Here is a 22,539-nt window from a genome sequence, read left to right on the forward strand (position 1 = left end):
TTTATCGGAAATTTTCCTTTTTTGCACCCAATTGCAAGTGCCAATTCATCGATTTCCTCTTCCGGCCTATTAATTGCCATCAATGCACTTTTTTCCAAATTAATCTTAAGTCGAGTGAAGGCCGAACCCTTTGAGAATTTCCACTATTGCCAACAAATGCCCTTGTGATTGTGCAAAATATAACGTGTCGTCTGCAAATTGTATATGCGAAATTTGGACTTTTTGTCTACCAACCTCGAGCCATTTTCCGTCACTCAGCCTGAATATGGGATTCTTAAGAGAAAGTCAAATGACATCGGATGGGAGTTTGGTATGTTGATTGATCCTAAGAATCTCGACAAAGTTAAATGTAAGTTGTGTGGGAAAATGATGTCCGGTGGAGTGTATAGAATCAAAGAGCACATAGGAAATATACCTGGAAATGTATCTGGGTGTCGAAATGCATCTCAAGAATATCGTAATAAGTGCAAACAGACTATTTTAGAAGGGAGGAACAAAAAGAAAAACAAACTACTTGAAGAAGAAAGTTGTAGAGCAAGAAGAAGACGCTGAAATTGAAGGGATAGATGGAATTAAAAAACCTCATCTACTTGGCCCCATGGATAGATATGCATCTATGATTGCTCCAGAAAATGTAAGTTCAAGTGGGAGTAAAGTGTTTCGCCAAAAAATTATAAATGAGACTCTTTTCAAAGAGAGAACTCAACAAGTTCAACAATATGTTGGGAGATGGGCTTATGAAAATGGAATCTCATTCAATGCTCTTGACCATGATAGCTTCAAGCAACTAATGGAGAAAGTAGGTCAATTTGGACCAGGGTTCAAGCCTCCAATTCAATATCAACTTAGAGAGCCACTTTTGAAAGCTGAAGTTGAAAGAACAAAGCAACTGTTGAAGAAGCACGAAGAAGAATGGGTGCTCCATTATGACAGATGCATGAAGTGATAGAAAAAGAAGAAGCATATTAAATTTGTGTGTTAATTGCAAGGATGGTACTGTACTTTTAGAGTCTAAGGAGTCTTCAGACGAGGCACATACAGCTGGACTTATTTTTGAGTATGTTGATAAGTGTGTTGAACAAGTAGGAGCTCAGAATGTTGTTCAGATTGTAACAGACAATGCCACCAACAATATGGCTGCGGCTAAATTGATGAAAGAAAAGTGGCCAAAGATATTTTGGAGTTCATGTGCAACTCATACTGTTACTCTCATGCTTGAAAGTATTGGCAAGCTTCCAAGATTTAAAAAGAATACCGACCATACTGTTACTATCATGTTTACAAGTGATATGTGGGAGAACTGTAAATGGTCAAAAACAAACAAAGGGAAATTGGCTTACTCTAATGTGATGGGCATTGAGTTTTTGGAATTGTGTGACACTTTGTTTGAAAATATTTGCTCCTTTGGTAAGAGTTCTTTGATTGGTTGACGGAGATAGAAAGCCACCCATGGGGTTTCTATATGAGGAGCTTCTTCGAGTTAAAAAAATATCAAGGTGGCTCTGAACAATGTCGAATCAAATTAATCATAGTGATTATTGATTCAAAAATGAAGGATAGACTTGATACATCATTGCATACCACAGCCTTTTTGTTGAATCCCTATTTCTACTACAAAGATAGTTCTATTGCTCTTTATGGAGAGGTCACGGCAGTGATTTTTGAATGCATGGAAGTTTTGCATGCCGATGAGTTTGAACTGCAAGATACAATTATTAATAAGGAATTTGCAAAACATAGAGATAAGATTGGGTTATTTGGGAAAACATTGGCTGCAAAAGCATGTGAAAAAAATGACGATACATTTGATCCATGTACATGGTGCATAGTTGTCAAAAGCGCGAGGCGCAAAAAAGCGCTCAAGTGTCTTGGGGCTTCAAGCGCGAAGCGAAGCGCACGCTTTACGGAAAAAAGCGCAATAAACAAATTTTTATCAAAAAATTCGAAATAAAATAAGAAGACTTTGAAAATGTGATAGATGAAATATCAAATGTCATTATAATCGTCATCTTCATCTTCTAAATCTACGTCACACCACAATAAACAAAATATTATCAAAAAAATCAAAATAAAATAAAAAGTCTTTAAAAATGTGATAGATGAAATATCAAATGTCATTTTAATCGTCATCTTCATCTTCCAAATCTACGTCATCAGCCCCATCACTTGATTTGTATCCATCGGTATCTTCTTCTTCTTCAGTTTCATCATCAATGTTCATCTCTTCTTCATCCACTTCATCCACAAGACTAGTTCGAGCTGAAGATTGCTTTCTTTTTGCTGAAGTGGACGATGACGCTCTTTTTGAAATAGATGCATTTCGAGATCGAAAGTCATGCACTTTCACCAACCCCAACCGCTTGTGCTACATCACTCCAACGCAAATCATCATCTTCAAAGACCAAATCGTTATCATCATTCTCGTTATCACTATCATCCAACTTTCCCAACAACCATTCGTTATTATCATCTATTTCTGACAAAGAAATAGGATCAATCTTATCTCGCATGGCATATCTTCGCCTCAACGCTCTGTTGTATTTGATATATACCAAATCATTCAATCGTTGTTGAGACAACCTATTTCTTTTTTTAGAATGTATCTGCTAAAAAAATAGAAAGTAAGAAGTTAGGTTCATACTTCATAATATAAAATTTAATATGTAAAAAAACTTCTAACTTACATGTTCAAATACACTCCAATTACGTTCACAACCTGAAGAAGAGCATGTGAGGAACAAAATCTTCATTGCAAATGTTTTAAATTCAGGTGATGATGCACCATAAGAAGACCAACAATCAGCTTGAAAGTTGAAACACAAAACAAATATTAGATTAAATTTCTTATCATTCAAAGTTTGTATCTATATTATAAGTAATGTTTGAGAAATAAATTAATATTGCACTAAATATTATTTATCACCAGAATTGATTTATAATCTTATCTTGTAAATCTTCACCACGCACCAATCTAGCTATGCATTTGTACAGACCCTCCAACACTACTTCATCATTTTCTATGTCACGATTTGAGTAAAAAAACTCAGGATTTAAGAAATATCCAGCCGCAAGCAAAGGATGATGGAGTTGAACGTTTCATCTTTTGTCGATGATTTCAAAAATACCACGATATTTCTCTTCATTATTATTAAATGATGCAGCGATAGCTTCTTTGGCTCTGTCCATTGCCTCATAGATGTAACCCATTGGGGACCTTTTTTCACCGTCTACTAGCCGCAATACTTTCAGCAATGGGCAGCCAACTTTTAATGCAAAAACTGTAGTTTTCCAAAAAGAAGGCATCAATATCACTTCTGCAACACGTTTTCCAGACGCCTCTCTAGAATATCGACTTTTTTCCCACTTTTTTTTTTTTTTCATCTTTCTCAGATTTGCTTGCTGAACTTGAAACCGCTTTAAAGTCAAAAAAGCGGTTGCGAAACGAGTCTTTGCAGTTCTTACCATGTCTCTTTGTCCAGTAAACTCTCTCATCATGCTCAACAATTGTGGTCAATTGTAAATATAACCATTCACCATCAATGCCCGTTCATGCAATTTTTTGAGGTTAGGAATTTTGAATATTTCCTCAAGCATAAAATCTAAACAATGAGCTGCACATGGAGTCCAATACAAGTGTGGAAAATTGTTTTCCAAAAGACGACCTGAAAAAATGAAGTAAATTTACTTTAAAAATCGAAAAATCAGATTTTAAATTCAATTTGCAATTTAAAATATTACATGCTCTAACATTGCAGCTTGCATTATCTGTTACAACCTGAACCACATTCTGTTCTCCAATTTGATTCACAAATTTAGAAAGTAACTCATACATCTTATCAGCAGTGTGAAAATAACTTGAAACATCCACCGATTCAACAAATATAGTTCCTTTAGGACCATTTACCAAAAAATTTATAAGAGTTCTACTTTTTTTATCTATCCACCCATCTGCCATGATTGTACAACCATACCTAGCATGATCTTCTTCGTGGGATTTGAGAAACATGTTCGTATTTGTCAACTCCTTCTTCAAATACTTAACTCTTACTTCATGATATGATGGAGGTTTCATTCCCACTCCAAAAGTCCCAATAGCATCAATACAAGGTTGCAAAGAATCGTATTTAACAGCATTAAAAGGAATTCCGGCATCATACATCCATGTAGCAAATTTCTGAACCGCGTCTTCTCTTAATGTCTTCTTATTTTCATCAAACTGGCCTATATTTTTCGCACGTCTCTGTCTGACAATTTCTTTTACATCTTTCGCAAAATAAAGATCAATAGGCCCTGCTTGTTTACACCTTTTACCCTGCACCGTAGGACCAGACATTGGTCGTTTCCCTTTCATTTTAGTTTGAATATCATCCTCATCCTCGTCTTCTTCCAAATCAACAATATCATGTAAATGAGGAATATCATTCATTTGATTCTTCAAAACACTCTTTTTTTGCATGAACTCTTTCATTTCTTCTTTAACATGCTCCGGACACTTCGGACAAGCTTTCACATTTCTATTAACCCCAACTAAATGTAGCTTGTGCCGATAAATCCCACCATTTGTTATTTTGGCACAAAAACAACAGCATACAATATTTGGATTTTTAGGATCCGGAAGTGTTGCATAATTCCAAGCAATATCTTTTCGATTTGATGGAATCGTTGTCTCTGACATGATTAAATACTGAAATATAAATATAAATCACATATTAAATTATTAAAAATAAAAAAACACAATTTAAAATTTTTTACAAAAATTTCTAAACTTAGGGTTTACCAATTTTTGAATAGCAAAAGAAAAGAGAACATCGCGGCGGCGGCGGCGGCGGCGCCGAAGAGATGCAGCGTAAAATACCACTGGAGACTGGACTTGGGCAGAGGCAGAGAATATAGAGAATATACGCATGGCTGTTCTTATTTCTTAGAGAATTTAATTTTACAATTGGGCTGGGCTTAAAATTGGATTTTGGACCTGGGTTGTCTTAAAAAAATAAAAAATAAAAAAGTCTGCAGCTTCTTTCAAGCGCACAAGCACTCGCCCAACAAACAAAATTGAAGCGCAGTGAGGCGTGGGCTTTCTCAACCTGATGCGCTTCAGATTCTCTTGAAGCGCATCTACAGCGCCTCGCCTCGCGCTTAAGCAAGCGAGGCGAGCGCTTTTTACAACTATGACATGGTGGAGTACCTACGAGCACCCAACTTGCTAAGAGTGGCATTGAGGATTCTTTCATTAACTACAAGTTCATCTGGGTATGAAAGAAATTGGAATGCATTTGAAGGAGTAAGTTTAAACTTTAATTAAAATAAATTATTAATTTTTAAAGTGTATGTTCATATTCCTAACTATAATAATTATTTTTTCGGTTTTTTTTTAGATTCATACAGAGAAAAGAAATAGGTTGGATGTCAATAGGTTGAACAATAAAGTATTTGTCCAATTTAATGTTAGATTGTTTAACAAGCAAAAAAGAGAGAAAGAAAGGAACGTCGACGTCCTTCTTGAAAAAGATGCTCCAAATGCACAACGTTGGATTGTGGATGGTGGGGAAGAAAATGAAGTTGAACCAGGTTCGGGGCTCACTTGGCAATTAGTTGATGAAGAAACTGGGGCAAACGAAAATCTACAACCCCGAAGAAGCTCTAGAGTTAGAGAACTTCACGAGGATATTTTAAATCTGAAGAAAATGATGATCACAATGATGATATCGATTTTGTGTCCGATGAAGAACAAGTTGTTGAAAATTTCGGAGAAGAAGAAGTGGCGTCAATTTGTGACGACACATTTAGACTATTTTATTGTGAATTTTGGAAGAAATCTGAATTCTTTCTTATTTTATTGAGATGACACATCAGACAATGTTGGGAATATTTTGAACATATTTTAAATTTTATGTTATTGTGTTGACGTTGTATGTGATTTATTATGTTTTGATATCGTAGAATCCGATTATCAGCGCCTAGTCCCCGCCTAGGCGGCTTAGGTGCTAGGCGCTGGGCTGGAGTTCGACTAACGCCTAGCGAATTTTAGAACCTTGATAGGTTGTAATCCTAGATTTACCGTGATTGTGATTGACTGCATGTTTCCAAATATAATTGATTAGGATTTTTTCCTTATATTGTAGTGTAGTAAATCTGAATATAAACTGATGTACACGTATCATTTTTAAATAGAAAATACACATCTCTCTATTCTTAACATTTGTCAATATTAGAATTATATTCTAAACAGTCCATTTTCGGGGGGCAAACATATATTGAGATTATACCACTAGATGCCTGATTATTAAGAAGGGGGTTATGCATCATGACCGAATATTTGATGAATGTGTTTTTTGAAGGTGAGAATAACTATCATACATTAGGATATAAATAATATTTTGCCCTGTGTCAAATTCCCCAAAATTATTGGCAAAGAATTTTTAACGGTCCAAGGTGATATAATTGTAATAATTGAATAAATAAGTGCTTTGGCTCGAAGTTTCGACAAAGGAGCTCATGAAACCCAATTACAGGCATAATACAAGATGAATGACACAGTGACATGACTACTTGATACGTAGCAGCATGATAATTAGCATCGCAAATTTTTACTATTGAAGATATTACTGAATCATATATATATTATAAATGCACTGTATAGAGGCATGCTGAGCCTTGTGTACTAGATAACCAAATAATTGTATCACTTGATCAATAAAAACAGTAAAGATATGCAAGAAAATATGAAAACTATTGGCCTAAGATTCATAATCCTAAAAAGGCACGCTATCCAACCTTAATGACCAAGCCATGCACGTCACCAGGGTGCACTCTTAGCTAAAGGGTTCCACCTAGGCTTGTGCTCATTGGATTTTAATAAGATGCATATGACAAATTGAAGATGCACAAAAAATGGTGACTATGGTGCTCCTCATCGTGTCTATCCCACAAAAATCTCTCATAATCTTCTCTATGGTTTCCGCTACTCCCTCGGGTAGACAGCTAACTTATTTAAATACTGGTCGTTCTTTTTTTCAATTAGGGTAGGGTAGAAACTAGATACAGCGGCACTGACAGCCTGAAGATGCATCCCTTTTTCTTTTCTTTCTTTTTTTTTTTTTTTTTTTTTTTTTTTTTTTTGCTTTTCTTTCTGGTTTATGTTTAGCATATATGGTTAGAATATGATGTTGGTCAGATGATGTTGATTTCTTATGTATCAATCCCATTTACCAGAGCCACACAAAGACCTTACACAAGGGTAACATAAAGTACCATATTGCTTAATTATAATGCTGCTTGGGGACCATTAATATTGAAGGTAATTTAGCTTCAGATCTGTGGCAGGTGAAATATATTAGGTCACCTCCAAATGCCTATTAAAAAATTGCAAACCTCAACCTCCTATGATTTAACCATGACTACACACGAGCAAAGCAATACACAATTTTCTCCATCACAAAATGAGAGGATATCATGATGCAATGAGACACCGATCAAAGCAGATAAAAAGTTTGTATTATTATGGTCAACTACAAAAAAGTGTGCATTAGGAACAGAAAACATACAGTGGCTGAGAGCAGTACGAAATTGATATGCCTCGGAAGCATGATAATAACTTCCTCCCAAACCACCCCTCTTTCAATGTCGTTAACATAATGCACTTCATCGAATATAACCTATCATTCCACAAACAATATAAAGAAATATCACGAGTCTCAATTGCAAAACAACATTACAAGGTAAAAAGGCATGAGAGTAACAATTTTTTGGCAGGTAATGCAAAATCAAATACCACACAATATGTGTCATAAAAAACACCTTACCCATTCTATGTCACGTATTATATCAGCACCCCTATAGAGCATTGATCTCAATATCTCAGTGGTCATAATGAGACAATCAGCATCTGGCCTCAAGCTAACGTCACCGGTAAGTAGACCAACATCAAATTTTCCACAAAAATCTCTGTACTTCTGATTGCTAATCGTTTTAATTGGAGCCGTATATACAGCTCTTGTGCAATGCTGCATTTTTACAAAGATTTAAAATAAATTACAATCCACAAGTATTATAGACCACATAATAAGAAGATATGAAAAGGAAGATTTTTTAAGGGGTCAAAATAGAATTCATTGGAGATTCTCCTCCTACATCCACAAGCACAGACACCAGAACTCAGCGACATACTTTTGAAGCCAGAGCAAATGCGTATTCGGCAACAACTGTCTTGCCAGCTGATGTATGAGCAGCTACAAAAACAGAATCTCCCCGTTCAAGATAATATATGGCCTGTACGTATGACAAGAGACACTAAATTCAGTATGTAGTCAACTCATCCATGAAAATTAAAACCCAGAAAATAAATTCAGGGATGAAAGGCGTCATAACCGAAATCTGATTTTCCGGTGTAAAATTGCAGTCCAAATGTGATTTCTAGCACTTTGAGGATCAGAAACCGATGCAGTAACCAAATTCCAAAAATTTAACGTGGCTTTCCAAAAATTTAACGTGGCAACTTAATTCTTTCCCTTGTCGTATTTATATCGTTGTGTGTATATTTTACACATAATCCATACAAATACATATTTAATACCATACATACACATGTACATATAGGTATGTATAGATATGCATATGTATATTATCTGCATATGTTTGTGTCTCCATATGAACCTATATCTACACATGTACGAATTTAAATGATAGGAAGTATTTCATAAACAAGTATTGGTTATTCACTTGATAATATTTATGAATATTATTAAAAGATATAATTTCATAGTTAAACTTTTCTAAAATAATATTTTTTTGAAGAAAAATTCAATATTGTTATTATTGATACATAGATGCGTAAATTTGTGATGTAAAGTAATTACTATTTTCATCAATTTCAACATTAATTCTTCACCATCTCATGCCACCATAAATGATACTTAAAGATTATGATAGTATTGATTCACAATACTACTCGTGTATTGATTCACAATACTACTCGATCACTATTGACTACTTGTATAATTACAAATTGTTTCAAAATTGATTATCGTGAAATTAATCATTACAACAGAGCGTGACCATTTAATATGAATTAACTAATAAAAAAAGTATGACTGCAATGATAGGCAATAACATAGTCAATAGATCAAACTACATCAAAAAAATTATTCAATTATTGTTTACCACATATAATGATGCGACTTTACTTTTAATAGTCCATAATTAGTTATACATAATAACTAAAAAATATAATAAATTTGTATCGTTATACTTACACATAGGTTACATCCTTATCATGTATATGCCAACAAGACACTTAAAAATTAGGTCATTTCCAAAGATTACAGTACTTTGAAACAGATATTGAAAAGTACGATTTCTCACAATCGGATAAGCCCCGATTAAGATATGATTCCTTGAGAAAAAAATGGGACCAAAAAAAAACCATTGCTAGTCTTTTTTACCCCTGATTCATGATGTAGAAAACCTAAAATTAGCAAACAATAATCCATGCTTTCAATAAAGAAGTATGACGCTTGCGCCCGCTTAACTCACTATCCACCCCACAAAATTTGACAGTTGAAAATACTTTAGCCTTCCATTCATTCCATGTTATCAGGACTCCAACATAAATATAATAAAATCACTATTCAAATAAATTAGTCAAATATAACATATAACAATAATTTAACAATGTCTACCTCCTTTTGGAAAGAATCGAGTTCAAATGGAAATGTAAGTGCCATATCAGGAACGAGTTCATGAAATCGTTCGGCAATTTCTTCACTTCCCCCACTAAGAGCCCATGCCTAAAAACAAAACAAGGAGACTGCTTGATAAATCTTGGAATAAAATAAATAGGAATGAGTTCAAGAACACAACCAAATAATTAAGCATTTCATAAACTTCCATATTTTATAAAATCATCACCTCTTTTGGTTGCTGCCCACCGATATTTGTATCTCCGACTAATCTAGGCATTAATTCTTTTGATTCACTAGACAATATTTCATCAAGAAGAGAGGATGGTTTCTTTATCACGTTATCAGCAACATTTAGATCATTTATCTTGGTCGGATCTTTTATCTCAGTTGAAGATTTTATCTCAGTTGGATCTCTTATCTCGATTGCTATTTGACTAGATTCCTTCACAGACTCTATCTGCGTTCCGCCAGGTATAGTAGCTGCACAATTAGCCTTATATAAACCCAAAAAAAAAAAAACAAAGGAAAAAAAAAAAGAAAGAAACCTTATAATGTGAGACTAATGATAAATATTGATTCACCAGCACAAAACTATTTCGAATTGATTGTAATGTTGAATTTTCATCTTATCCATGGTTATAAAAGATATACATGGTTATAAAAGATACACAAGAGCCAAAAGCCTAAGAGCAAGGGATGTTTCTCATAAAAACATTGCATGTTAAAGCATTGTAATTCAGAAATTAGATGTGTGAAAAAAATTGATCATATAGCAGCCAATATCAACTTTACAAATCATTGAACATACAAACCAGTATTAATTAATTTTGAGCAAATAAAAGTAACAATTTCCTCGCATTTCACCTTGAATTTACAATCCTTGCATTATTCAGAAAGTAATTTCATTCATGGCAACGGGGTTCACAAAACAATAATTGTTAGCCGGAATATATTGCATGTAAAATAAGATTGTAATTCGCTATACCTTCATTACAAGTTCCAAATACAACTTGCACAATCAAAGATTTTTGTAAGCCACTGAAAATGAGATATAAAGTGATTTTATCGAAAAGAAATCAGTGACTTTTAAGAAGTGTGTACACCATGAACCTTCAAGGTACGCCAGAAAACTGAAGTGCCTTGCTGCACCCCACATGTTTGTTGCTTAAAAACTATGATCTTGTCAAATACATGTCATGTACTCAAGAATGAGTAGTAAACCACAATTGAACTTGCACTTAGAATTATGCTCATGACCGGATGGGCACATGCCAATCTAAGTAAAAGGCACATGTCAATCAAACTATAAATAGTCAAGATATTGATTAAAAATATACTCTCAAGTTTGGAAGGTGATATATTTTTACTCTATTGAACTTAGTTCGGTTAGAATAATATAAAAATTTGAAGTTTCACGTTAATTTGTATTGCTACAATTTTAGATATTTTAGTATATAACTAAGCATCTTTGTCATTTAAAGATTAATAGCATATTAATACTTTACACTTCTTCGAATTTTACATTTTCCACAGTAAAAATAGGAAAACATGAAAGTGTATATTATAGGTGTGATCATTAGATGACAAAGATACTGGCATTTTATTGACCAAAACACCTAAGTTTACAAGAAAGCAACCTAATCTAAAACATAAACATGATTTTTTTAGATCCTAATTCCAATTAAAACTACTTAAATCATAGTAATAATTTTTCCTAATTAGAATTGTAGATTTTCCAAGACTCCGCCTAAGGTTTAAGCATAGACTATTACAGTTAAAGCTCTAACAAAGACATGAAAACACGAATGATAATTTCATTTTTACGCAATTAGTCTCTGTAAAATAAATACACTGCTGACCAACTTCATCCAGATGTTCCACAAACTTATGGTTGCAGCTAAATCTTTTCGCTAATCTTTTCCTCAAAGAAATTCAAGACTCGACATTGCTTTTATTCAAGATACGATTAAAAGGCTAAGCAAAGCCCCATGTTTGCTAGGTCCTCGAATAAACAACAAAGAAAGAAAGACCGCAATCTCCCAAGAATCGTATTATATGTGGCTCGTTTTGTATGATTGTCATTTGTCGACACTAAGAACTAGCGTTTTATGATGTTCATCCTGTATCTCAAAATGCATTGGAGAATCAAAATAAGGCGATGAAAACAGGACAGGTGAGAAACTAAAATGTTATTTACATCATTCGAAGCAAGCCTACTAACAACCCATTTTGTTCTATGAATGGATAATTCACCTTAACTGTTGACTTGCTTGTTAAGGTCAAAACTGATGGTTGAGATGGATACTAAAAAGGCAATTGAAATCTAATTTGTTTTGATTCCTAAAGATTCAAAATATTTTAAGAAGTCCCACACAGAGAATTAGGAAAAGCTTAAAATCAAATGTCCCAACTGCGATGCATATATTAAACCAACCACCATAAATGTCCAAGTCAAGCTTAAAACCAACAAGGTCCTAAAAAATAAATGCTCAGTAACACAAGGCCCCACACTTTAACAAATCAAAGAGCGCATCACATAAATGAAAAAATTCATATCTGCAAAAGAAATGGTTGTTCTCTACCACTCAGTACCAATATGAAGATAGACAGATGAAGTACCATGACAAGATATGTCAAGATAGTAGCCAAGCTCAACAATCACAGATTTACCAATAGATTGGCATGATGGACTGAACAACTAAGACAGCAGCCATGATCTAGTTTCTACTGGTTGCCCCATCTTGAATTTTGTGGAAGGCCGGTGGTCTGATGAAAAGATTTAGTAAATTTTCCCTTTTTTCTCAAAGTTAATGAATCATTGTTAATAAATCAACACTTTTGGCACGGTCAAGGGAAACGATTCAGTAAATTCTTCTCTGTTTTGTCCAAGTTAATGAATCATTGTTAATAAATCAAAACTTTTGGTATCCATGGCAGTGAATGATATTTGGCAGCACCACCACCATGGCCTACAGTTTAGATATATCTTTTTTCCATTCCTCAGAAGCCCAAGGATTTTATGCTATTGGAAAATGAGTAAATCTGGGGAAGTGCATGCTATCGATATTTCCTACATATCTAGATAGACTTAAATCTACCAGGAAACAAAATCTAAACTCCCAAAGTAATTAGAAAGATCCAAATCAAGTCTTATTAAATCAGAATAAAATTATTTTTTTAACTATATTTATGAAATTAATGATGAGACAAGATATGCCTCCTCAAAGCTCGCGCAAGTTAGCGTGCATTTTCCTTGCTCTAATTTCTTCTTAAACATAACTAGAATGTCCAGACATTTTTTATAAAATTTAAAAAGAAGGACAAGAAATTGCTTACAGATAAAGATAAGAACCTCATGTTTATATGTGAGTACAGAAACTAAATGAGGTGCAGAAAGGCACAAATCACAAATTAGAATCATTCCTAATATAGAATGCACTACTGTTGAAGGGAAAAACATTACTACAAGCATTGTGAAACATCCATCCCTCTTCCTGCTTTCCCTCCCTTCACATCCCCTAATTTCTAAAATTACCAGTCAGAGATAAACTCTTCAGTCATTAACAAAATTAAAAATAAATAAAACAAATGAAATAAGCGAGAATGAAAGCAGAATGACCACCTTCATCCTTCTAAATCTTTAGTTAATAGTTCATACAATTTTCATGGGCTTCCCAGAAATATCTTAACCAAAATCTTACACATCGTAAAATATCAATAAAAAATTTCTTGCACTAGGTAAGCAATAATATGATAGCTGGTAACATCTCCATGAATAATTTCACAACCATCATATTTTTTCTTATGCATGTGTCAATCAACTAAGTTCAATGTCCAGCCATCTAAATGCTAGAACAGATGTCAAACTAATTCTATCAAATAAACCAGAAAGGAACTCTCAGCCTAACTATGGATAATTTTCAGGCATTGTCTATGCATACACTTGTAATTGTACAGAGTACCATAATGATTACTAATGATACACACCGTCTCCAATGTACTCAAAGACATCCTCTTCCCAGGGTTTCTTGAATAAGTCATCGAACTGCAATGACAGCTCATTCTGCATTTCATACAAGAAATTTAACGTTCACAAATAAAAGAAATATGTGAACTGCAATTGCTTTGAAAATATAGAAGAGCATGCATGCATGTTTATTTGAGAACATATCGTTACTCGACTTAATATATAAGAAAGTATTATAACTGACCAGCTTTACAGCTGATGTGCCCTTGTCCGCATTTGCATTTTCGGTGACATTCCATGTGCAAGAATGCTCCTTCAAAAGCTTATAAATAACAAGGTTGTGTGAAAATCATGGACAATAAAGAAATTTTAGTACATTGACTAATTAAATGCTCTTCCATTGCTGAAGCGAGCAGTATTTACCTTGAGATGACCTAGATTCAGTCCCTCTTTAAAGCCTGGGGGAAGTACTTGTGCAGGGCCCCCATTAAGAAGTTCTTGTGCCCATTCACCATTGTAACAACCATCTGGAAGAATTTTCCCCAAAGAATCAACATCAACCAGTCCACCTGGGTGAAAAGGACGACTATTTATACTTCCCTTAACAAAATCCTTAGCAGGTCCAACAATTCGCGGCAAAGAACCAGAGTTATCAGCTCCTGCTGTCAATTCCGATATATCCACCTGCACAGTTAGAAGTATTAATAATAACTCAAGATAAAGTAGAAAACATTGTTGCCAAATATTGGCACCATTCAAATTCTATGAAACCTGAGGAGAAACTGGAACCACACGTGCTTGAACCGATAAACATCTTTCAGATCACCAACAAATAAATGCTCTTTATGATATTGAAATTTTAAAAACTCGCTGGTAATAAATACGACTATAGCACAGCTGATGTAGTTTCTATTCATAAACACTTTTTTGCAAAGAAGAAATAGAACTACTCTCCGATCTCTCTTTCGAAAATTTATGTAGCCAAATAACGCTGAGACATATAGAACACCCCCTCCATAGGTATTAAAAGCATAAAGCGCACTGAGGCTCATAAGGCAAGGAATGTGCTTTATTATAGTGAAGCTCCATAAGGAATGATACACTACATAATCCAATATGTACTTTGGAAGTTAATAAATGACAATAAAACTTGTCATTGGTCCAGAAGCAAAATATTACTATATTGTGCCTTTCATTATGAATTTAGTATCCTTATTCCTTACGTTTTTTATATATGCTTAAAAACTGGTTATAAGGGATTAAAATGCACAAAAAGCTGGCTTTACAGCCAAGGTGCAAACTTAACCGACAGGTTGCACCGTAACTCATACAAGGGTTAAACCTCATTGAACCTTGATCCTGGTCGCTTTTGCTTTTAATAACTATGCACTCTACATTATAATCTTGTCTCATAATATTATAATCATTTAACTCTGCTTGGGACTGTGCTTTATGTCTTTGTATTTTAAACATGATGTTTTGAGCTGGGAAGGTCTACATTGGATTTTTTAGGGCAATTTTGGCGTTGGAGTTTTCTTAAAAATTAGGATCTTCATTATTTATGTTTTGTGGCATAAATTTTCGACAACTCCATCAGAAAAATACCATACTACAGAACCAGCAGTTTTACCATTCATGCAAGTAATGGATTTGAGTCCCACTTACACACTACAGAACCAGCACTTTTTATTATAGGATTCAACTCCAAAACGTCAAGTCAGAGATATATTCGTACCTCAAATCTACTGCAATAATCATTCATAAAAGTGCACAACTTGGGTAAATGATGAATAAAAGCCAATATTTTTTACCTCCACCGACTCTGGCTCCCATCTATCCATCTCCCCATGTTTTTTGCGCCTAGAAGGCATTTCCCATAATGGAACAACCACGGAACGTGGGAGAGATGGCTCCAACTGAATTTTGGCCCTGTCGAACCAGTCAAACTCCCATTGCTTTCCAGAATTTTCCGGACAAAAAATATCGTCATCCAACCTCGGTTCCAAATATTTCTCCTTTATATACTCTTTTACCGATTCAGGTGTTTCCCTAGGGAATGCCGGTGGCTGCCCCAAAAAATTCAAGCAAACACAAAATGCCAAGTAAATTCTTAGAAAATCCATTTCGAAGGAAGCATGATACAATAGCTCTGTCTCAAAAAGAAAATAACAAATTGAAAAATCATGCAGCGTTAACGATTCATTCAAACTTTTTTTCCAAATCAGCCATTACCCGATACCCCTTCATAAAACTTAAAACAACAAAAACATGAGAAAAAGGTCGATCCATTTGAACAGAAACATCTAAATCGCAAGTAAAGAAATACTGACGAGAATAAAATCTGGAATGGAATGAAGTGGATTTTGGCGTTCCACCGGCGGGAGAGGTTCAATCCTGAGATGGCCACTATGCCCCGTGAATCCCACACGGAAGGATAACTCATCTGAGGCAGGCACCCGATCCATTTCGCCGTTAGTCGCCACTCAATTCAATTGGAATTCGCTGAAACGCTATGTTGTGTGAACGAAGAAACTCTAAAACCCCTGCGTTTATAAAGTACACGTGGAAATCGGATGTTCCTTGCTGGCACTCATGACATGGTTGCTTTCCAGATTTTTAATTCGTTCGGCCAACTTGCTTTTAAATCTCTACGAATGTGTGTTTAATTCCTATAAGAGAAAAAAGTTTATGCATTTCCTAATTAACAAAAAAAAATTTGCATTCTTTAGATCTATATATTTTTTCATTGATGACGATGAAAATATAATATTAATATATCATATTTGACTATTAATTTTTCATATTTGGAACAATTTATAAGATTTTGAGTTTAAAATTGGAACAACTATAATCATGAGTCATTAATATCATTACTTGTTATAAATTTTTTGGTACTCAAATATCCTATATTAATATTAGATCTGAAATATTTGATACTCAAATATCATATATTAGACCACTTTTTTAATATTTTGCACCGATTTTCATCCGAGAAAAGACTTGGATCATAAATATCAATAATTATTATACATGTTTGGGTATTGAAAAATCATAAATTAATAAAAGTGTTTGGGCTAAAATAATTAAATTATAAAGCCCAATTTAATTCTGAAGCCCAATTAAATTATAAGCCCATAATGGATTAATTCTTATCAATTCAAACCGATCACAAAGCGCTATAAAGAGAGGAGATCGTGGGAAGAGAAAGAGAGATCGTGGAATGGAAGGCGGAAGAACGTGGATCATGGGGGAGTAGAAGAGAACCGCATAGTGATGGAGAAGAAAAGGAGATCGGCAAGTACGCAGAGAACGCTACGCACAAAATTCTGCAAATACTCTCTGCTAAATTCCAGTCTTCAAGCACTAGTTTTGAATCGTTCAAGTATATTTCTAGCATTCTATGATTTGTCATTTTAGATTTCAGCAACTTCATTTGTTATATTTTTATGTTTGTAAATTCCTATTGTTTATTGAAAATATAAACGATGTCAAGGTTTATTCTTCAAATTCCAGTAGTTTTCTTCTTTTTTTGGCGTTATATTAGTTTAGGAGATTAGAACTGACGATCGAATTTAGGATTCGCTTTCGTTTGATAGTTAGAAGTCAGATTTTTATTGTTTTTACACAATTTGGTGCGTTTTCGCACCTGGCATGCCCGCAAATATCAATATTGTGCAAATAATTTTTGGCACGCCTAGTGGGACCTCACTATGCCGCCAAGAAGAAAAGAAAACGTCAGTCAGGAGAGCGGGGAGCCTTTGGCTAATGAAGAGGGAACTCAGGTTCAACAGCCTGAGCAACCTATTGTTGAACCACAGGCCGAAGAAGATGATCTGCAGGTCCTGACTAAATATGATCGAGTTTCAAACAGAGTGAGGGAGGAATTGACTACTATAAAGATTGAGGAAATTTCACAGGCATTAGCTAAGGCAATGTCTGACTGTTTGAAGACTCTACTGAGTAAGCTGAATAAGTCTGTCCAAGGAGAGCAAAATACTACTATCAAAGAGACTGGTCAGGAAAGCAACCAAGTCCCTGAATTTGACCAGGGAGTGGGGAACTCGAGGGCTGGCGATCCTCGCCGCCCAGAGTTCACTCTCCAAAGTCAGCCAGAAAGAAAGTATACAGTACCTCACAGGAGAGAAGAACCTTAGGGGGAAGAGCCTTGCCATATTCACGTCCTCATGGAGTGGAGAGCTCGAAACAACTAGTTACTCAAATGTACAGCGTGACAAATCCTCTGTACCAACCAGGAGCTTATGATGATATATCACACATCACATGGATTATCTAGGAGTAGATAGAGGATTCCCAGGAGGTAATGTTGGTTTAAATGCAGGGTTTCAAGCTCGGGGGGCAAACTATTATCACCATTCACTCCCCAACAGAAATGCAGCAATGATCGATCCTGATGTGGTGAGAGAAACTGTTCAAGAGTTATATGGGCCGGCCTTGAGACAGTAGGCCGCCCAGCATGGAACACACAGCCAGGTTTACCATCCAGTGCAGGGAGTTAGCCAATCTGGAGAACTTCAACAATTTAAAGTTGCGGCTATTCTCGAATTCTCTCACAGAGACTGCATTTGCGTGGTATGCCTCACTCCCCAGAAATTCTGTGATGAGTTGGCAAGAGATGGAAAGAAAATTTCACATCCAATTCTATAGAACAGATCCAGAAGTGTATATTGCCGATTTATCCAGAGTCACCCAAAAGAAAGGAGAATATGTAGAGTCTTTTATCGACAGGTTCAAAAAGATGAAGAATAGGTGCAAGGTGTTCCTACCTGAGACCGAGTTCGTGAATATGACACAAAAGGTGCTGGATTTTGAAATAAGGAAGAAATTCCAAGGTATGGAGTTCAGGGACTTCTTTGAGCTGGCTGCCAAAGTTGCTGAGTACGAAGAACTGTTGCGGGAAGAGTCATACAAAAAGAGAACTGTTATAGGGTCTTATTAACAGGAGGTGGAAGATATGGTATTGGCAGAAATTCAAACAGCTGGTCCTTGCACAGTTCTCCTACTAAAAAAGAAACCAGCAAAATCTGAAAAGAACAACTCCCAACTCCCCAAAGATATGCAATATACATTTGATGTGTCAAGGACCAAGGAAGTTTTCTATTTCTTGGTAAAACAAAAATTCATCACCTTTCCACCTGATCACGGGATGCCACCCAAAGAAGAGCTGAAAGGTCGAGAGTATTGTAAGTACCACAACTCCTACAACCATGCTACTAAATCTTGTTGAACGTTCAAGAACATTTTGCATGACAGAATTAACAAGAGAATCGTGAAGTTCCCTAACAAACAAGAGTCTATGGCAGTGGATGATGATCCCTTTCCCCAGTAGCTTTGGTTAACGTGAATGTGACAGATTTGAGGGATCTTCTCAATGAGAAAAGAAGCCGATCATTTGCAGTGAAGGGCCGAATAATCAAGAAATGATGGACCCCGAAAGGTCAACTGTTTGAAGCTCATGGAAGGCATATTGCTAATCGAGTAAGAACAGTTCATCAACGTTTCCCTAGAAATGGTGGTGAATCCGCGGCCTATAGGCCGAGGGACCAACATTTTTTGAGAGACCAGTGCGTGAGAATCAAGGGTTCAGAGGGGAATCATCTCGTGAGCAGTACCAGAGATACTCGGACAGGAGAAACATATGTAGAGTTGAGTCACGAAGGGTGGAAACCAAGAAAGTATCAGCTAAGCAAGGCAGACAGCGGCGTGTGGATGAAGTTTCGAAAGAGAAAATGATCGAGAACAGGAGCGCAAAGCCCAGGTACGTCTTTCCAGCTAGAGATGAGTTCAGTGAGTCTTGGAGGGTGACCCAACACAAAAAATTCCCTAGGCCACCGACTAGGACTCAGAAGAGACGGCTGTTGAGAGAAAGACCTATTGCAAGAAGAGGAGAGTCAGCTAAATTGATAAAAGAACCCACAATTGGTATTCCAGTCACCAGGAATCAGGTGGGGAGTAAGTCCAAGTTTGAAAGGTCGGCAACTGAGGATAAGTTTGTAGACGATGATGATGATCTGTTAAGTGAGGAGGATGATCAAAGAGGAAAAACAATCAATTTTTGCGTTGGAGAGTTTCACATCACTGTGGATTGTGCCACAGGAGTGGTGATACTACCAGAGAGATTTAAAATGATGGAAGAAGAGAATGGGGAGTTGATACCCAAGGAATCAGTGCAAAAGGAAAATCATGCAAATAAACTCCTTGAAGGGAGTTCAAGAGTGATTATTAAGGATGATCACCCAAATAAGCCTAAACAAGTGATACTTGAGAAGCCTACACCGATCATGACCAAGCACGTAAGGCCGTTGTACATCAAAGCTCATGTGAATGGGAAGCCAGTGTCTAGGGTTTTGATTGACAATGGTTCAGCTGTGAATGTTCTTCTAGCAAGAATGTTAAAAAATTTGGGCAAAATGGAAAAAGACTTGATTCCCACAGAAGTTTCGGTTGCTGCATTTACAGGGGAAATCACCAAGACCATTGGAATATTCCCCACTGATGTTACAATGGGGAGTATGTCGTCTTTTTGTGCATTTTTGTGGTAAACTCGTCCGCCAACTTCCAAGCGTTGTTGGGTAGGGATTGGATCCATGCAAACCAGTGCATCCCATCCTCAATGCACCAAATTTTGTTATTCTGGAAAGGAGACGATTTGGAGGTGGTAGAAGTTGATGGACAGCCCTTCCAGGCAAGTGCGAGTACAGTTGAGGGTAGGTATTACAATGAGGATTTTGGGCCCATCAGAGTTCATAGCAATAGTAAGAAAGAAATCCGAGTGTACATGCAAACACCAACTCCAAGCTCGGTGTTGGAAAGAATCCTCAAGCCTGCTGTTATCGTGCCGCCTAGACCGGTAATTCAGCCGCTGATTGAGGAGGTTGATGATTGAGTTGAACCAAAAAAGAATAGAGGTAGCTGCAACCTCTTTATGGAAGACGCATGTGCAGCAAGTATTGAACAAATTAGAGGAGGAGAATAAGAAGAGAGGTAGCCGCAACCTCTACATGGGACACCTATGGAACCGAGGTTGTCCAAGAAGAAGAATACGAAGAGGATGAACTCCAAGTTGATGAATTGTTGATAGCGCCATCTCAAATAGAAGACGGCCAACACGAGGTACAAGACCCGTTAGAAGAGATTAACTTAGGCGAGCTTGAGGATCCAAAAGTGGTGTATGTGAGTAAGCTATTGGAAGATCAGTTGAAACAAGATTTGATCAGTATGTTGAAGGAGTACAAAGATTGTTTTGCATGGAGTTATGATGACATGCCAGGGTTGGACAAGAAATTGGTCGAACATCGACTTCCAATCAAATATGGTTTCAAGCCATTTCAACAGCCATCTCGCCATATGTAAAAAGAAGTCGAGGTGAAAGTAAAAGAGGAAGTCGAGAAACTGTTGAGGGCCAAGTTTATAAAGCCAATCAGATACACCGAATGGCTTTCGAACATTGTGCCAGTCATGAAAAAGAATGACAAGGTCAGAATATTCATCGACTTCCGAGACTTGAACTGTGCAACTCCCAAATACGTATATGTGATGTCGATACCTGATATGTTGATTGATTTAGTGGCTAGACATGAATTGTTATCTTTCATGGACGGATTCTCGGGCTACAATCAGATCAAGATAGTAGAGACAGATACTCACAAAACAGCATTCAGATGCCCATGAGCTGTTGGTACGTTTGAGTGGCTTGTCATGCCATTCGGGCTAAAAAAACGCAGGGGCCACGTATCAAAGAGCTATGAATTCGATCTTTCACGATATGATAGGGCACCACATTGAAGTGAACATAGAAAATATCGTTGTAAAATCTAAATAAGATGCTGATCACATCTTGCATTTGAGGAAGAGCTTCCAAAGAATAAGGCAACATGAGTTAAAGTTAAATCCATTGAAATGTGCCTTTGGTGTGAAAGCGTGAAACTTTTTGGGATATCTGGTACATCAGAGGGGACTTGAAGTGGATAAAAACAAAGCCAAAGCTATTATGAAAGCGAATCCACCCAAAAACAAAAAAGAGTTACAACGTTTTCTTGGGCAAGTAAATTACTTGAGGCGTTTTATATCTAACCTTGCAGGGAAGATGCTACTACTTAAATTATAATTCACCCAAGTGTAGGTTGTCTGCAAGTAATATATTTCGTAAGTACGAGATCGATCAACAGAGAGGTTATTTTAAGTTTAAATTTCATAATTTATAGATTACCAAATGCAAGAACAAAGTTTACAAATTATAAATTTTTGTCAAGGCTCGAGGATTTATTCTTGGTTTATGCAATATTTTTTAACTAAAAGTAAAACAAAGGAAACCACCATAAATAATGGTTCTAAGAAAATTAAATATTTAAACACACACCTAATATAATATAGTTCCTACTATAGAAAATACCGAATTCACCGATATTTTATATATGGTACCTATGATTATATATATAATTATATAAATATATATATGCATAAAATAATTGTTAAATTAAATCATTATATTTCATTTAGAACAACCGGCAGAGGCACGCTATTGCCTAAATGAAATATATGATTTAATAAGTTAGTTGTGGGAAAGTAAAAGTTGTTATAAAGTAAAAGTTAGATGCGGAAAGTAAAAGTTAGTTGCGATAAAATAAATGTTAGATGCGGAAAGTAAACGTTAGTTGCTATAAAGTAAATGTTAGATGTGAAAAGGNTTAGCAAAATGAAAAGAAATAAAGAAAGAATATACAAAATATAAACAATCTTACTTCACCAAGAATTCATCCTCTTCACCTTGACATAATAGATTTAGCTTTCCATGAACTTACTTTTGATCAACACTAAAAACATCACTCATAATTTGAAAATTGAAAAATATATTGGAACTTAGAACTTTTATAC

At 35.7% G+C, this 22,539-nt stretch overlaps 3 protein-coding genes across 4 annotated transcripts in view; 1 reads left to right on the forward strand and 2 right to left on the reverse strand.

Annotated features, from left to right (window-relative positions):
- Positions 1–16,264, reverse strand: part of LOC140982065 (DExH-box ATP-dependent RNA helicase DExH11) — a 46,839-nt gene extending 30,575 nt beyond the window's left edge. The window contains exons 1-10 of one of the 2 annotated variants that reach the window (XM_073448484.1): positions 15,978–16,264; positions 15,459–15,713; positions 14,071–14,331; positions 13,892–13,960; positions 13,668–13,743; positions 9,907–10,160; positions 9,678–9,785; positions 8,167–8,268; positions 7,803–8,003; positions 7,545–7,655 (exon numbers count right to left, since the gene is read on the reverse strand). In XM_073448484.1, coding sequence (XP_073304585.1) covers positions 7,545–7,655; positions 7,803–8,003; positions 8,167–8,268; positions 9,678–9,785; positions 9,907–10,160; positions 13,668–13,743; positions 13,892–13,960; positions 14,071–14,331; positions 15,459–15,713; positions 15,978–16,112 — 1,572 coding nt within the window. In that variant the 5' untranslated portion in view covers positions 16,113–16,264. Of the gene's footprint in view, positions 1–7,544; positions 7,656–7,802; positions 8,004–8,166; positions 8,269–9,677; positions 9,786–9,906; positions 10,161–13,667; positions 13,744–13,891; positions 13,970–14,070; positions 14,332–15,458; positions 15,714–15,977 lie in introns of both variants that reach the window. The other variant, XM_073448479.1, reaches the window with a different exon arrangement.
- Positions 205–1,430, forward strand: LOC140971431 (uncharacterized). The gene is given in 3 exon segments (XM_073434068.1): positions 205–423; positions 485–915; positions 917–1,430. Coding segments are annotated over 3 exon segments (1,164 nt in total).
- Positions 3,387–5,166, reverse strand: LOC140957343 (uncharacterized). The gene is made up of 2 exons (XM_073414594.1): positions 3,739–5,166; positions 3,387–3,662 (listed from the first exon to the last, which is right to left on the reverse strand). The coding sequence occupies exons 1-2, from the start codon at positions 4,673–4,675 to the stop codon at positions 3,511–3,513; spliced, it is 1,089 nt and encodes a 362-aa protein (XP_073270695.1). The 5' UTR covers positions 4,676–5,166; the 3' UTR covers positions 3,387–3,510.
- Positions 16,265–22,539: the final 6,275 nt, after the last annotated feature.

Source organism: Primulina huaijiensis, chromosome 1 (genome assembly GCF_012295235.1).
Source record: "Primulina huaijiensis isolate GDHJ02 chromosome 1, ASM1229523v2, whole genome shotgun sequence".
Classification (NCBI taxonomy): Eukaryota; Viridiplantae; Streptophyta; class Magnoliopsida; order Lamiales; family Gesneriaceae; genus Primulina; species Primulina huaijiensis.